This window comes from Oreochromis aureus, linkage group 14 (genome assembly GCF_013358895.1).
Source record: "Oreochromis aureus strain Israel breed Guangdong linkage group 14, ZZ_aureus, whole genome shotgun sequence".
Taxonomy (NCBI): Eukaryota; Metazoa; Chordata; class Actinopteri; order Cichliformes; family Cichlidae; genus Oreochromis; species Oreochromis aureus.
Window position 1 is genome coordinate 15,635,578 of NC_052955.1, and position 15,075 is coordinate 15,650,652.

Genomic DNA, 15,075 nt, shown 5'->3' on the forward strand with positions numbered 1-15,075 from the left:
TCCTGCTGACAGCTTGTTTCTATTCTGACAGGATGGTGACCAACTAATTATGTAAAAATGATCAAATTAAAATCTCATTTTACCGCATTCATTTTTCAGAGTGAATTTGGTGCTTTCTTTCCCATCATGTATTTCTTTGTATTCTTCTCAGGTTTCATTAAGATTATATAACATTTGGGTATGAAGATGCAAATTAGCAGTCCAAAACTGGAAGCAAGTATAGCAAATATTTCTACAGCAACACTGAACTTCCCAGGAGAGCTGATATATGCTGGGACAAATGTAATCCATACTGCACAGAATATCAGCATGCTGAAAGTGATAAATTTGGCTTCGTTGAAATTATCAGGTAGTTTTCGAGCTAAAAATGCAAAAATAAAACATAAAATAGCCAGAAGTCCTATATAACCAAGCACAGCCCAAAAGCCTACAGCTGAGCCTAGGGCACACTCCAATGTGATCTTGTCTTTAATCTCCTTAAAATTCTTAAATGGAAAAGGAGGAGAAGTTGTTAGCCAAATGATACATATGTTCACTTGTATAAGCGTGAATGCCGTAACACAGAGTCTCTGCTGTGTCTGCCCAAACCATTTCTGAACATTACTACCTGGACGTGTAGCTCTGAAGGCCATTAAAACAACCATTGTTTTTCCCAGAAGACAAGAGATACAGAGGACAAAGGTGATGCCAAATGCTACATGTCGCAGCATACAGGACCAATCAGAGGGCTGACCGATGAATGTCAGAGAACACAGGAAGCACAGAATTAAGGAGAAGAGCAGCAGGAAGCTCAGTTCAGAGTTGTTTGCTCTCACAATAGGAGTTTTCCTATACTTGAAGAAAATTAATATCACACCAATCGTCATGCATGCCCCAAATAAAGATGCTGCAGTAAGAATTGCACCCATAATGTCTTCATATGATAGAAATACTGCTTCCTTCTTTATACAGGCATCTCTTCTTTCATTTGACCAAAACTCAGGTAGACATCTCACACAGGTGATAGAATCTGGAAATTAATATTGAAGCAGATGTTACATTTACTCAGTAAAGTTGTTTATGCCTCTGCCATGATATATTGTACTGGTGCTTTAGAATTAGAGGTTGAAAAACAACATTATTATTGAATGACTACTACACTGTTTTGTGATCATCAGAGATTATCAATGTGGTACACTTTTCCCTAGCATTATAAAGGAATATGCATATAATTTTAAAAAATTTTCCTGAGAGCACACAGGCAGACACATACATAATTTTGCTGTTAGAAGATCAAACATGTCCCTTTCATTCTAACAAGAAAGAGGAGGAAGAGGAGGAACCATCATGGAAGAATAGGCCCCTGCACGGTATGTATGCTGGCAGATAGAGGAAGTGGCTGACATCCAGAAATCCTACCAGTCCAGGAAAAAGCTGGACTGAAAGACAGTACAGAGGCACTAATCATGGCAGCAGAGGAGCAAGCTTTGAGCACAAGATCTATAGAGGCTGGGGTCTATCACACCAGGCAAGACCCCGTGTGCAGGCTGTGTAAAGATGCCCCTGTGACAATCCAGAACATAACAGCAGGATGCAAGCTGCTAGCTAGCAGGGCATACATGGAACGCAATAACCAAGTGGCTAGTATAATATACAGAAACATCTGTGCTGAGTATGGCCTGCAAGTCCCAAGGTCAAAATGGGAGAAACCCCCTTGAGAATGACTTAATGAGAATGAGTTAAGATCCTGTGGGGCTTTCAGATACAGACAGACAAAATGGAGATGGCTAACCAACCTGGTAGACAAGCAGAGGAAGACGGCTGTAGTGATAGACATAGTGACATCAGGAAGAAGGAACGGTATGTGGCTGATTTCTCTGTGGCCTTTTTAACTCTGCTTTTTTTTATCCTGATAGCACGGACACTAAATGTTATACACCCCACTTGGTTGATGATGTTGTTAATTCTATGTTGTCCACATGCTTCTCTATTCTGGACACAGTGGCCCCTGTAAAGTTGAAAACTCCCAGATCTTCATCTCAACCTTGGTTAAATGACTCTATACAAGCCTTACGACGTGTCTGTCGTCCATCTGAGAGGAAGTGGAAAAAAGACAAGCTTCAGGTATCCGTTGACACTCTACGTAGGAGCCGCTCTATATAGCAGGACTCTTTTAAGACAGCTAAAGCGGCTTTCCTGTCAGATATTATTATGACTAATAGCCATAACCCCCGAATCCTGTTCAAGATCTTTAACTCTGATCAATCCTTGTCCTGGAATGTTGGATTTAGCCTCCCCAGCTCTATGTGAGCAATTTTTAAATCATTTTACAAGAAAAATTTTATTGTTAAGGGCCTGACTTTTACACCCGTCTGTGGTGAATCCTCTTCCTACTTTAAGATGCCTGTCGACTTTTCATCAGTTTGAGCCAATCTCACTTTCCACCCTCAAGAGATTAATTGAGCAGCTGAGAAATTCGAATTCTGTACATGACATTCTCCCCTCCTGCATTATTAAGGATGGTTTTGATGTAATGGGGCCTTATATTCTATCTTTGATGAACCTATCATTACTGGTGGGCTGTCTCCCAACTGCTTTTAAACACACAATAGTGCAACCTGTTCTAAAAAAAACAGCCTTGACCAGAATGATCTTGCAAACTATAGACCGATCTCCAAACTCCCGTTCTTATCTAAAGTATTAGAGAAAATTGTCTTTTTCCAACTACAGGCCTACCTAAAAACAAATAATATTAGTGACAAATTTCAGTCTGGTTTAAAACCACGCCGAAGTAATGAAACAGCTCTGCTGAGGGTTTTCAACAATCTTCTTTTAATTACTAACTCAGGTCGCCCTGCTGTTTTAATTTTATTTACCTCCTCTTTGTTGTGGTGTGCCCCAGGGGTCTGTGCTGGGCCCTTTGTTGTTGTTTTTGTACCTGCTACCTCTGGGCTCTATTTTTGATAAATATAAAATCTCTTACCTGATGACATTCAAATTTATTTTCAATTGACTGATGATTTGTCATCTTCACTGGAGTGCTTGTTAGATTGCATGAAAGAGGTCAAAGATTGGCTGTCGGCCACTTTTCTTATTTTGAATGAAAAGAAAACTGAGATTGTGGTGTTTGATAGTCATATCCGTCGGGACCAGTGAGCCATTCTATTTGGCCCCCTTGCCAGCTCCCTCTCTGACACTGTAAGCAATCTAGGTGTTTTCCTGGACAGTTCATTTAAGCTCGATAAACAAGTGTCCTCCGTAGTCAAATCTGGCTTTTATCAATTGCACCAAATCACTAAAGCCAATTATTTTACACCGTGTAACGATCTTGAAAAACTTATCCACGCTTTTGTGACTTCCAGATTAGACTACTGCAGTTCCCTTTACTTTGGTCTTCAATCCGTCCACCTTCATAGACTTCAGCTTGTTCTGCTGTAGCTCGTCTCTTTGCCGACCTTCTTAGCTTGTATACTCCTAGTCAAGCCTTAAAATCATCTGGTCAAGTACTCTTGGTCCAACCTAGGTCCCGCCTGAAGACCAGGGGCAATCATGCTTTTGTCTCAGCTGCACCGAACCTCTGAAATAGTCTTCGTGTTACTTTTACTGCATTATTCCTGATTCTCCTAGATAATATTTTAGATTTTGAATTGACCCTATCTCAGAACTGAGGTGATCTATTTTATTTAGCCCACACTCCTGGTTTAATTAGTGCTTCCCATCTGTTAGTATTAGTACTGGTGCTTGTTTTTGTACTTTGTTAATGTTTTATATCAATGACTTATTCCATTATTGTGAAGCACTTTGGTCTACCTTTGGTTTTAAATGTGCTATAAATAAAATTGTATTGTATTGTATTGTCTTGGAAGGAACACGAGAAGCTGGAGAAGTACCAAGGGATCAGAGAAGAGCTCGAAAAGATGTGGAGGGTGAAGGTAACAGTGATCCCAGTGGTAATCGGAGTGCTAGGTGCAGTGACTCCCAAGCTAGGTTAGTGGCTCCAGCAGATCCCAGGAACAACATCCGAGATCTCTGTCCAGAAGCGTGCAGTCCCAGGAACAGCTAAGATACTGCGCAGGACCCTCAAGCCCCACACCTCCTGTAGAGGACCCGGACTTGAAGGATAGACCACCCGCAGGGGCAAGAAGTAGCACGAGGTTGGACTAGCTGGTATATAATGTAGTATGTTTTATTACAGCTCAGTACTAAAGTGGTAATAGTAGGGTAACAAGGCAGAAACAAAGTAGTAATGCAGTTATTTCTAAATTATTACCATGCAATTACCAAAGTAATAACCACTTAATATCCAAGTAATATCATGGTAGCAACATTGATTAAAGTAAAGTAATGTTATGCTGAAATTTATGTTATTGAATCATAAGGGCTTAAAAATTAGGTGTAATACTGTAGAAATACAGCTCGGTAATAGAGTGGTAATAGTAGGGTAACAAGGCAGTTTCCAACTAATAACTACTGAATTACCGGTGGTGGTTTCTGTGTAATAAGCAGGAAACAGAATTGCAAAATGCAAAATTGCCTCTCTATTTAAAAACATATTAATCAACTATTAAAGCAAACTTAAGAATGTTGCGATTACCTAGAAACACCTGTGGTAGTTTTTTCTGTAATAAGCATAAATAGAAACAGCCTGCAAAGAGCTGGCTGCCAGTAGGTGGCAGACTGCTGCTCACTGGGAGTCTGCCTTTTGTATTTTAGCCCTAGATAAAAACAAAGAAAAAGTAGTGCATCTTTTTGTCTTCCTTCTTAGAGCGATGGTTGAATAAACCAATGGATTATAACAGTATATTTGGAATGAAGCCCACATTCTAGCTACTACTGTAGGACTGGAAGGTAAGTAAAACCTTAGCTTATTCTATTGTTTATTATTAAGTTATATTTAGGGGTGTGTTTACTTTATACACAAAATTATAACACTGCATTTTTTCAATAGGACAGTCTGTATCTGTGAAATTGTTGCTCAAATAATTGCCAATTACATCACACTTGTTTAACATTGTTTTTCTTCTCAAACTTCTAATTTTTCAGTGTGCAAGTGGGCGACTTGGTGCTACTTGCTGCAGGAGAGGCTGGATCTTTGGGTGGTTAGAGGGCAATCAGTGATGAATTGAGTGCAAAACTACGGTGTTGTGCCCCCCACAACCCTGAATTGGACAAACAGGAGAATATAGATGGTATCTTATTTTTGTGTACTGGACATTTTAAAAGTGTGCTCCACTTCCTTTCCTACCTCAAATATTTTTACGATATTATGTATTGTCATCCATATATAAACTATGCTGTGAAAGAAGGTCCTCTACACTTCTATGCGGACCTAATGTATTCATATGTATTATTCTTTTAAGCTTAATTATTAGTATTTTACCTAAGTGTTTCCACTTCATTACAGACTTCTTGATGCTTGTTTTATTCAGTTATAATGATCATGGTATTCGATTCCTGCTTATTAAAGAGAAAAAACCAAAGGTGTTTCCTGGTGGTCATGACTATTTTTTAAGTTTGGTTATTAATATGTTATTAAATAGAAATAGGCAGTTTTGCATTTTGCAGCTCTGTTTCCTGCTTATTACACAGACTTTTTGACAAGTAATTGAGTGGTAGTAACTTAGAAATTGCCACATTATTACATATTTGTTTCTGCGTTGTTTCACTAGTCCAATAACATTAATTTTAGTTTAATATTTCTTAACTATAACCACTGTTGCTACCATGATATTACTTTGATGATAAGTGGTTATCACTTTATAACCAAGATGTCATAGAAAGTGCAGGCATGTATACTAATCTGTGGCAATGAGTTAAATATTTTCAAATATTTCAATCAGGCAAACAGGATGGAGATTATCTCTGCATAAAAGCATTCATCAAAATGATTAAATAGTTCTTGCATGGTCTTCCTACATATGTAACATTGCTTTGCAATAAACGAAAGATAAAATGAAATATCACCACACCTGTAATGTTGCTGATTTCTCCCTCTGCACATCTTATACAGTCATAGCAGCAAACAGGCCTTCCTTTCTGGAGAACCTTGCGTGTTCCTGGAGGACATTTCTCACTGCAAACTGACACAGGCACCTGCATGATCAAAAAGATGTAACTGTCTATAGACATTGACAAAAAAAACTGTCTCTATGATGTCCTCAGTCAAAAAACCCCTCTTAATTTTGAAGCATCAAAACCCAAATAAATAAATTAAGTACCTGTGTATAAAATGAAAAACAGACAAAACACATAAAAACAATGAAATTGTATGATAGCTTACCTGCTTTGAGTTTCTTGCCCAAATTAAAGACTTGTTTTGCAGATTTAGCTGTTTTTCTGGAACTAATGATGGATCATAAAGACCAACTGTGACAAACTCCATAATGCCATTTTCTCGTGGCTGCCAGTTTATAATTTCATACTTTGCTGCTGGATCTCCATTCTCATTAAAGTAAACCTCATCTCCTTCCTTTGTTGTGAAATGGATCTTTCGTATGTGTTGCAGAACCTAAGAAATATGTTATGACTCAATTCATTGCATGGCAAAGATTTTGCACACCTACTGACTGAAGAATACAAAAGAACTGGAAAATGAAGTTCTTGTAAATATTTTTAACTAAAAGATCTTTTCAATAATGTATCTTAATGTGAACACTGTAATGTAAATTAGTAAAAAGCTCACCATGAATGGATCTAGTTGCACATTTCTGTTACATGTTTTGTTACAGCTGAGGATATTGTGAAGTGCATGGGCCACTGCATACACTCCTTTGTAGACATTGTTAAAGAGAGGCATGAGAGACATGTCAATGAAGCTATTTTGAACTCCAGTCACATCTTCATGTCCAGTACACTCTCTCTGAATGTCTGATGATGACTCCTTAAACTTACAACTAAATAATGTCTCCCAGAACTGAATGAACAGTTCATTATTAGATGAATTCAGTGGCTTCTCATTCAGTATGAACTCTCTCAGGCCAGTGACATGTGCTTTAGGAATGGAAAGACCTATGGCACCATCCAATATGTGATGTATGTCCATTTCTGCAGTTCGTGAATCAAATATCCAAGTCTCACTGCCTACCCACTGGTACCCAGACAAGTTATGATACGAAAACTCTTGTAGCAGCACATGAAAATCTGCACGGGCAAGGAATGTAACAATAACCTTGGAGGTTGAAGCCTTTATGAAGTCAATTATCCTTTGTATTTTGGCATATGGATCTGTTCTAAAAAAAGATACAGAATACTCCAGACAGATGCCCAGCTGCTGCGCAGTTTCTGTGAATGTGGCCATGCCATTATTTCCATAATCACTGTTGGTTCTGATAGCTCCAACCCAAGTCCATCCAAAATACTTGACCAAATGTGCCAGGGCTCTGCTCTGGTAGTAGTCACTGGGTATTGTTCTGAGGAAGGATGGGTACTTAGTTTTGTCACTGAGACAAGCACATGTGGCAAAGTAGCTGATCTAGAATTAAAAATGAAAAAGTTATATATGAAAAAGACACAAGATGAAAAAAAAATGAAGCGGTTAAAAATAAAATATTTAATATTACTGTAAAAATAAAAAAATAACAATTCTACTCAGTACTGAGTACATAAAATGTACCAGGCAAAGCCTTGATCTAAGAAAATAAAATATTTTTAAAAGTATTTAAAGATTTTAAAAAAAGATTAGATATATAAAATACCCACCACTGGTATAAAAAAAGGTCCGACGACAGTAGAACCTGCTATGGTTGTAGAAGAAGAGGTCGCTCCTATAATGGCCTGCACATGTGCAGGTCTGGTACATGGTGCCTTTGACGGTACAGACACAATTTCATTTCCATTAGCTAAAGCCAGTGTAACTCCTGCGCTTCTGGCATCAGATCCACAATCATCATAGATTTTATAGCCCACAGAGATTCCTGGTAGTAGGTCTGTACTGTTATTAATTTCCTCAATGGCAAAAAGCATAGCCTGGGAAAACTGCAAATCTCTGAAATTTAAACTTAATTGAGACAATTATGAATAATTTGCATTGCATTGTGTTCCTTAAAAGAGACACAAATATTTATGGATAAATGTTTAAATAGAAACAAAAGCATTTCTCATGAAAACATTTAAGGAAAGGAATTTAAACAACTGAGAAAATCAAAATACATTATACTCTTCTTTTGATTCCAAACAGATTCCCTAGATGTAAATGGATTTGTAGTGTGTCATTTACCTGGTACATTGTAGTGGCAGAGGTTTGTTCATGTAGGAATCTTTTCTGTCTTTCCAGCTTGCGTGAACAGAGAACACCCCACCCAGTATAATATCCCCATTCTTAGATAGCAGTGGGTTCTCAGGATCTCCTCTACGCCTGCACACTGGCTCCTCAGCATAAGAGGCAGATACCACTAACAGCAGTTGCAGAAGTGCCCATCCTTTTTCTGGCCATCTTTGTGTTGATGTCATTTCTTGAGCTAAACCCTTAGTAGCATTGAAGTACTGCAATGACGATGCACTACTTATACTGGTATTTATACCTTTTGGTGCAGCATAAGAAATAAATGAATAGAGACTGTAGCTGACGCTGAAATGGTTGTGTTGGTTGCCATGACAACACCAGTAGCGCATCTGAGATCGTTATGTTGTTTTCTGTTTGTTTTCGTTATTTGGTACTCATGTTTGTGTTCATTTGCAGTAGGAAAAGATAATCTGTGAATCCAGTAATACATCCTGCTTATAAGAAACGTTTTTGTTAAAAATTATTGTGAAGTAGTCACTTCCTGTGAGTCGCGGGAACCGGAAGTTGTGCGCCGGAGAGACAAGACAGAGCGGTAACACGGCGGACTTTTTGGAATGTACAACTTTTCTACTGCTGGTTTTACAAGGCGTACACGGTAAAAAACATTATGCTGTTAATTGTTAACACTTGTGCACTTTGTGGAAGGAAATAAGTGGCTGAGTTGTATGTCATATGTGCTATTGACATTATTTTACTTGTTTCTAGTTTTCACGGTGCTCCATGATTGTGAGAGGAATAAAAGAATTGTGGACATCAGTACGAAGCGTGGATTCTTTCGACCAGAGTAGATACAGTGAAAACGTGTCCCAATCCATCTGGAGGCTTCGGTGTGCAAAGCTCTTCTCATCCTGCAACAAGCTACAGGTCTCGGTTTGCAACGCGCTTCTCCTCCTGCAGCAAACTACAGGCTTCGGTGTGCAAAGCTCTTCTCATCCTGCAGCAAGCTACAGGTCTCGGTTGCTTCTCATCCTGCAGTGAGCTACAGGCTTCAGTGGACACGTTGCTTTCCATTCTGTGACAACCAAACGGGAGCTGCAGATTCAGCGGACACTCCAAGAAGTGGTTTCAGGCTAAAGCGTGAGTCCTCAGGCTATATTGCGCAGTTATTATGCCTCAAGAGTTGATGGATAGAACATGAGCTACAAATTTGCTATAATGGACAAGATATTAATAGTGTTCAAATTTCAGACTGTGTAAAAAAAAAAAAAAAAAAAGACAATCTGTGGAAGTTCTGGAAATTATTGTTGCTTTCTTACCTATTGTTTGCAAGCTTCATGAAGGCTGAAACTGAAGATTTATTTGCTCTCATACGTAAGAATCTAAGCTAAGGTGGCTTTGTGTTAATTTTAATAATTGTCCGCCTATTACATCCATTCCATTTTTTAATTACCTTAGATATCTTGTCCTCTTCATAAGATACCCCCTTTAAAGTCTGAAAATGTCTAAAGATGGTCATAGTCACCGTGATGTTATGTCAGAAGTACAAGATGCAGGGGATTTGGAAGAGGGAAAAAGTGTAGTGTCTGAGAAATCTGAGACAAAAACAAGAAAATCCTCTCGTGAAAGGCGATTAACGCCAAAAATGCAGGAACTGAAAGATCAAGAGTTAACTCAAAAGGAGAAGAGGTTCAAAGCAACATATGAGAAATGGAAAAGCAATGTAAGAGACATTCGCACAAGGTTAAAGCAAGTATGCTCTGAGTGTGACATGTATAATATGATGGATGAGGCTGAGAAGCTAGAGTCTGAATTAAAGGAACAGTATGACAGAATTCGACTCCAAACCTCACCAAGTCAAGAAATTCGAAGAAAGATCAATGCATGCTCAGCCGTGACGGCCGATTTGCTTCAGCTGATGAGAGTACGTCTGACTGAAGATGAAGGTGAGTTTGACACGGTGGCAGAAAGCCGAAATTGATATGGAAGCTGCCATCGAAGCTCAGCGTCAGCAGTTGAGAAAACTTGAAAATCAGAGGGACATTGATGTCATTCAGGCAAAGCTAAATGTCTACACTGAAGAAGAGGGAAGGGATGGGACATGCAGTCCTCCATTCAGCAAAGTGAGTGATGCACGCCCCTTCGCTCGCCACATCCCAGATGAAGAACGGCAGGTTGCACAAAACGAGACATCACTGGTCCAATCCCTACAAGAGTCATTAGCCCTCACTCGCTTGCCAACTCCAGAACCTTCTGTATTCTCGGGTGATCCTCTGAAGTTCACAGAATGGAGCATAAGCCTCAAAGCCCTTATAGAGAGACGATGCTCTGACCCTGCAGACAGGCTATTCTACCTGCAAAAGTACATAGCAGGTGAGGCAAAATCTTCTCTTGAAGGCAGCTTCTACAGAAAAGATGAAGAAGCCTATCAACAAGCATGGGATAGGTTAAATGCTAGATATGGCCATTCCTTTGTAGTGCAGCGGGCTTTCAGAGAGAAGCTAAATGGGTGGCCGAAGATTGGTGGAAAGGAATATCTCAAGCTAAGAGAGTTCAGTGATTTCCTCCAAACATGTAGTAATGCCATGCCTCACATAAAGGGCTTACAGGTTCTTAACGACTGTGAGGAGAATCAGAAAATACTAGTCAAACTTCCTGATTGGGTGACATCTAGATGGAACCGTTATGTCACAGAGCAGCTAGATTGGGGCAATGACTATCCAAGCTTTCATGAGTTTACTTCCTTTATCTCTAAGGAGTCACGCATGGCATGCAATCCAGTGTCATCCTTACATGCCTTAAGACACTCTGCAGAGGCACCACCCAGAGAGATGAAGCGTTCAAAAGCAAACACGTTTGCCACAAATGTGAACCCCCCAATTCCATCAAGCTCCACCGCTAAATCTGACCTTGGTGAAATCAAGTTGAGAGATGCAGAGAAACCAAAGAAATGGAACACACCAACACAAAATTCCAATAATAGCCAGTGTATTTGCTGTAGTGAGAACCATTCCATACATAAATGCAAGAGGCTTATGGACATGTCTGTAGAGGATAAGAAAAAATGCATACTTGAAAATAGGTTGTGTTTTGCATGTCTAAGAAAGGGTCACAATTCTAAAGAATGTAGAAACAGGGCCACGTGTGGCATATGCAAAAAGAGTCACCCAACGCCATTGCATGAAGATCGTTCTACAGCAGGAGCACCATCAATACAAGGCGCAGTTGAAGAAAGTACGTTGTCATTATCATGTTGTGTGAGTGGAGGTGAAGGTGGGAGTACGTCGATGATAGTCCCAGTGTGGATCTCAACACTTAGTGCTCCGGACACTGAAACCCTAGTATATGCACTATTGGACACTCAAAGCAGTCACACATTTGTTGATCAGGAGGTGTGTGAAAAACTGCAGGCAACAATGGAACCAGTGAAACTTAAACTTTCCACCATGATGGGGAGAGACTCAGTTGTGAAGAGTCAAAGAGTATGTGAGCTCAAAGTTAGAGGATTCTCCTCTAACATTTCCATCAGCTTGCCTCCAGCCTACACAAGGGACTTCATTCCTCTTGACCGTGCACATATTCCCACTTGTCAGACAGTCAACAAATGGAAACACCTTGTCAGCATAGCCCAGGAGATACCTCCGTTGATGGACTGTGGTGTTGGATTGTTGATTGGATACGACTGCTCCAGAGCGTTAATTCCAAGAAGGGTCATTACTGGGGGCGACTATGAGCCTTATGCTATTGAGTCGGACCTTGGTTGGAGCATTGTGGGAAGCGCACCACAGCGTATGCAGGCTAAAGATGTGACTGGTTTTTGCCATTGAGTGTCTGTCAGAGAGGTGCCACCCATAACACCATTTGCTGTCATCAAGGCCCTTGTCAGGAGTTTTCCTGTAGTGCAACTCAGGTCGGAATAAATGACACTCAGACAGGTTTGCAAGTTTAACGTGCACACGGGTGAGAGCTCAACGAAGACTCACACCCTGCAGCAGTTGTCAGCCTTTATTTATACTCAAGCATATTTGTGTAGCATGTTCTTCTCAGAGACGTACAGGAAGAGATAAAATAGAACTGTGCTGCGTGCAGGCTTCCTGTTGAGCTTGCACAGTTAGTAACATAACAGATAGCGTAACTTCTCTATTTGAGCTGAATACTAAAAGAGCAAACACATCTAGAAAATAAAATGTACTTTTAAGCATAAACATAATAAAATCTTTTGACATTCCCTCCAGTTGTTTGATCTTTTCTTCTATATATGTACACAGCAACTCACTAACATTGTATCAGTCCATGGCCACTTGTAAACATTTTTAGCCAAGACATCATAAAATAGTGGGTTTTGTGAGTATGTTATATCCAAATGTCTATCTCATTATCATCTTCTTCATTCTGTGATAGGGTGATGTAAGCATGAATTGAAGCAGTTACCATTTTTGATACCATGTTCTTCAAACAAGGTATGACACATGAAGTGAAAAGACAATAACAGTAGTAGAACACCAACAAAAACAAGTCCTTTAATCAGCAGGGACTTCCAAGAGCCGCTTAAAAGCCACGTGAGCCAGTTTTCTGTGTTTGTGACATAGTCTTGTTGTTGTGCATCCCGAAGTTGTCTGAGTGTTTTCAGAGCATCAGTCATGTTGGATGAGTGTACATTATCTGGAATGTATGTGCAGCATGTGTTGTTAAAGAGGACACATAGTCCTCCTTTCTCGGCGAGAATCATGTCCAATGCTACCCTGTGTTGCATTACTGCAACGCGCAGAGCGTCAATTTCTTGATTCTGTTCATCGTTGATTTTACATGAAGCATTCAGAAAAAGTCCAAAACGGTAGTTTAGAGTCTCTATTCTTAAAGCGTGTTTTCCTACCCCTACCCATGGGAAGAGTGCGTGAGCAACCTTTTGTCTTTCAGTCCAAAGTTTAAATTCCTCTGGGACATCGGAACCCCACATGGAATCATGCTGCTTGAGGTCTGGGGTGCTTCGTCTTTTCCTTGTTGTTGACGTGGCGTCCACGGTTATCTTGAAAGTGTGGTCAGATATGAAAATGGGAGCGCACTGACCTGTCCAATTCCTAGGAAGGATAAAATAGGCTCGTTGGCCACAGAGCCAGGCCATTCCTTGCACCCAATAGGTGCCATTCGAGATGTTGCTGCTCTTCACTGGTCCTCCAGGAGCGTGTGTCTGTACTGCTTTGCAGTTGGTGGTGTTTCCATTGGCGTGGATCCGTGTCCGATTTTGCAGACATAAAACCTGGTGACAGAAGCATATCTCAAGAAGATATTTGCTTCCTGCAGATCTTGAAAGACAGAATCTAACAAAATAAGGATGGTCACCTGGAGATGCCTCTCCCTTTCAAAGCTCGTCCGCATCTCCCAGACAACAAAAAGCTGGCGTTAGTACGGCTGAAGCATCTAAAGAGGAAGCTGGACAGAGATCCAAAATTCAAAATAGACTATGTGAGATTTATGGATGGCATCTTCAAGGATGGTGACGCAGAGAAAGTGGAAAACCAAGCAGAGCTGGGGAAAGTCTGGTATATCCCACATCAAGGAGTCTACCACCCCAGAAAACCAGGCAAAATCAGAGTGGTTTTCGACTGCTCTGCAAGGTATGAAGGCACCTCCTTAAACGACCATGTACTAACAGGACCCGACCTCACAAATAGCCTAACAGCTGTCCTGTGCCGCTTCCGTAAGTATCCCATCGCAATCATGTGTGATGTGGAGAAAATGTTCCACAGGTTTCATGTGAGCGAGGATGATAGAGACTACTTGCGGTTTCTCTGGTGGGAAAATGGAGACACAAACTCTGAACCCAGAGAGTACCGCATGAAGGTTCACCTGTTTGGAGCATCATCCTCCCCTGGCTGCGCCAATTATGGGATGAAACACCTTGCCAGTCAATGTGAGAAAGAGTACCCCTCCGCAGCTAGTTTCGTCCGGAAACATTTCTACGTCGATGATGGTCTCATAAGTGTGGAGTCGGTGGGTAAGGCAATTGAACTGGTCAAAGAAGCCCAAGCTGTGTGTGCTAAAGGAAAGCTGCACCTTCATAAATTTCTCTCCAACAGCCGAGAGGTCCTTGACTCTGTTGATGTTGCAGAGCGTGCTACAGAGGTAAAGAATGTTGATCTTAATCACAATGATTTACCAGTCCAAAGAGTGCTAGGTATAAGATGGAACGTTGAAAATGATAGCTTCTCCTTCAAGGTGTCGCTTGAGGAGAAACCAGCAACGCGTCGAGGGATTCTCTCAATTGTGGCCTCCTTGTATGACCCTTTAGGGTTTCTAGCCCCAGTCATTCTTGAAGGAAAAAGAGTGCTGCAAGAGATGTGTCAGAGAGGCACAGGGTGGGATGAGCCACTACCCAAGGACCTGAAGTTAAGGTGAGAGACTTGGATGAAGGATTTGGAGAACCTGGAAAGAATTGAGATTCCAAGATGCTTCATACCTGACAGCCTTGGTGAGATTCAGAGAGCCGAGCTCCATCATTTCTCTGATGCAAGCAGTCAAGGGTATGGCCAGTGCTCTTACATCAGAGTGGTAAGCAGAGAAAGGATATGCTGCTCCTTGGTCATGGGCAAGGCAAGGGTTGCACCAACCAAAATAGTTACCATACCCAGACTTGAGTTAACTGCTGCAGTAACCTCGGCAGCTGTGAGTAGCATGTTAAGGGAGGAGCTGGAGCTCAAGATTGACGACGAATATTTTTGGACAGACTCAAAGGTCGTGCTTGGTTACATTAATAATGAAGCAAGAAGGTTCCATGTGTTCGTGGCAAACCGCGTTCAGAGAATTCGAGAAACCACCGATGCATGGAAATGGTATTATGTTGACACAGGAGAAAACCCTGCTGATCATGCCTCGAGAGG

At 40.7% G+C, this 15,075-nt stretch overlaps 3 protein-coding genes across 3 annotated transcripts in view; 1 reads left to right on the forward strand and 2 right to left on the reverse strand.

Annotated features, from left to right (window-relative positions):
- Positions 1-6,009, reverse strand: part of LOC116330048 (extracellular calcium-sensing receptor-like) — a 35,563-nt gene extending 29,554 nt beyond the window's left edge. The window contains exon 1 of the mRNA XM_039622369.1: positions 5,949-6,009. The gene's annotated coding sequence lies outside the window, so the exon portion shown is untranslated. The remainder of the gene's footprint in view (positions 1-5,948) is intronic.
- Positions 96-8,396, reverse strand: LOC116330062 (extracellular calcium-sensing receptor-like). The gene is made up of 6 exons (XM_031752245.2): positions 8,195-8,396; positions 7,678-7,975; positions 6,662-7,450; positions 6,260-6,487; positions 5,949-6,072; positions 96-1,009 (listed from the first exon to the last, which is right to left on the reverse strand). The coding sequence occupies exons 1-6, from the start codon at positions 8,224-8,226 to the stop codon at positions 96-98; spliced, it is 2,385 nt and encodes a 794-aa protein (XP_031608105.1). The 5' UTR covers positions 8,227-8,396.
- A 170-nt stretch (positions 8,397-8,566) lies between these two features.
- Positions 8,567-12,616, forward strand: LOC120443473. Its single transcript, XM_039622232.1, has 2 exons — positions 8,567-8,855; positions 8,966-12,616. The coding sequence occupies exon 2, from the start codon at positions 10,138-10,140 to the stop codon at positions 12,022-12,024; it is 1,887 nt and encodes a 628-aa protein (XP_039478166.1). The 5' UTR covers positions 8,567-8,855; positions 8,966-10,137; the 3' UTR covers positions 12,025-12,616.
- The last annotated feature ends 2,459 nt before the right edge of the window (positions 12,617-15,075 follow it).

Bases quoted from the DNA above. Each gene is read 5' to 3' on its own strand.
- LOC116330062 (XM_031752245.2), bottom strand. From the start codon at position 8,226: ATGAACAAACCTCTGCCACTACAATGTACCAG. The intron at 6,073-6,259 runs GTAAGCTATCAT...TTGATCATGCAG, and splicing joins GGGCAAGAAACTCAAAGCAG to GTGCCTGTGTCAGTTTGCAG. The intron at 1,010-5,948 runs GTGTGGTGATAT...ATTAATTTCCAG, and splicing joins AGAAATCAGCAACATTACAG to ATTCTATCACCTGTGTGAGA.
- LOC120443473 (XM_039622232.1), top strand. From the start codon at position 10,138: ATGAAGGTGAGTTTGACACGGTGGCAGAAAGCCGAAATTGATATGGAA.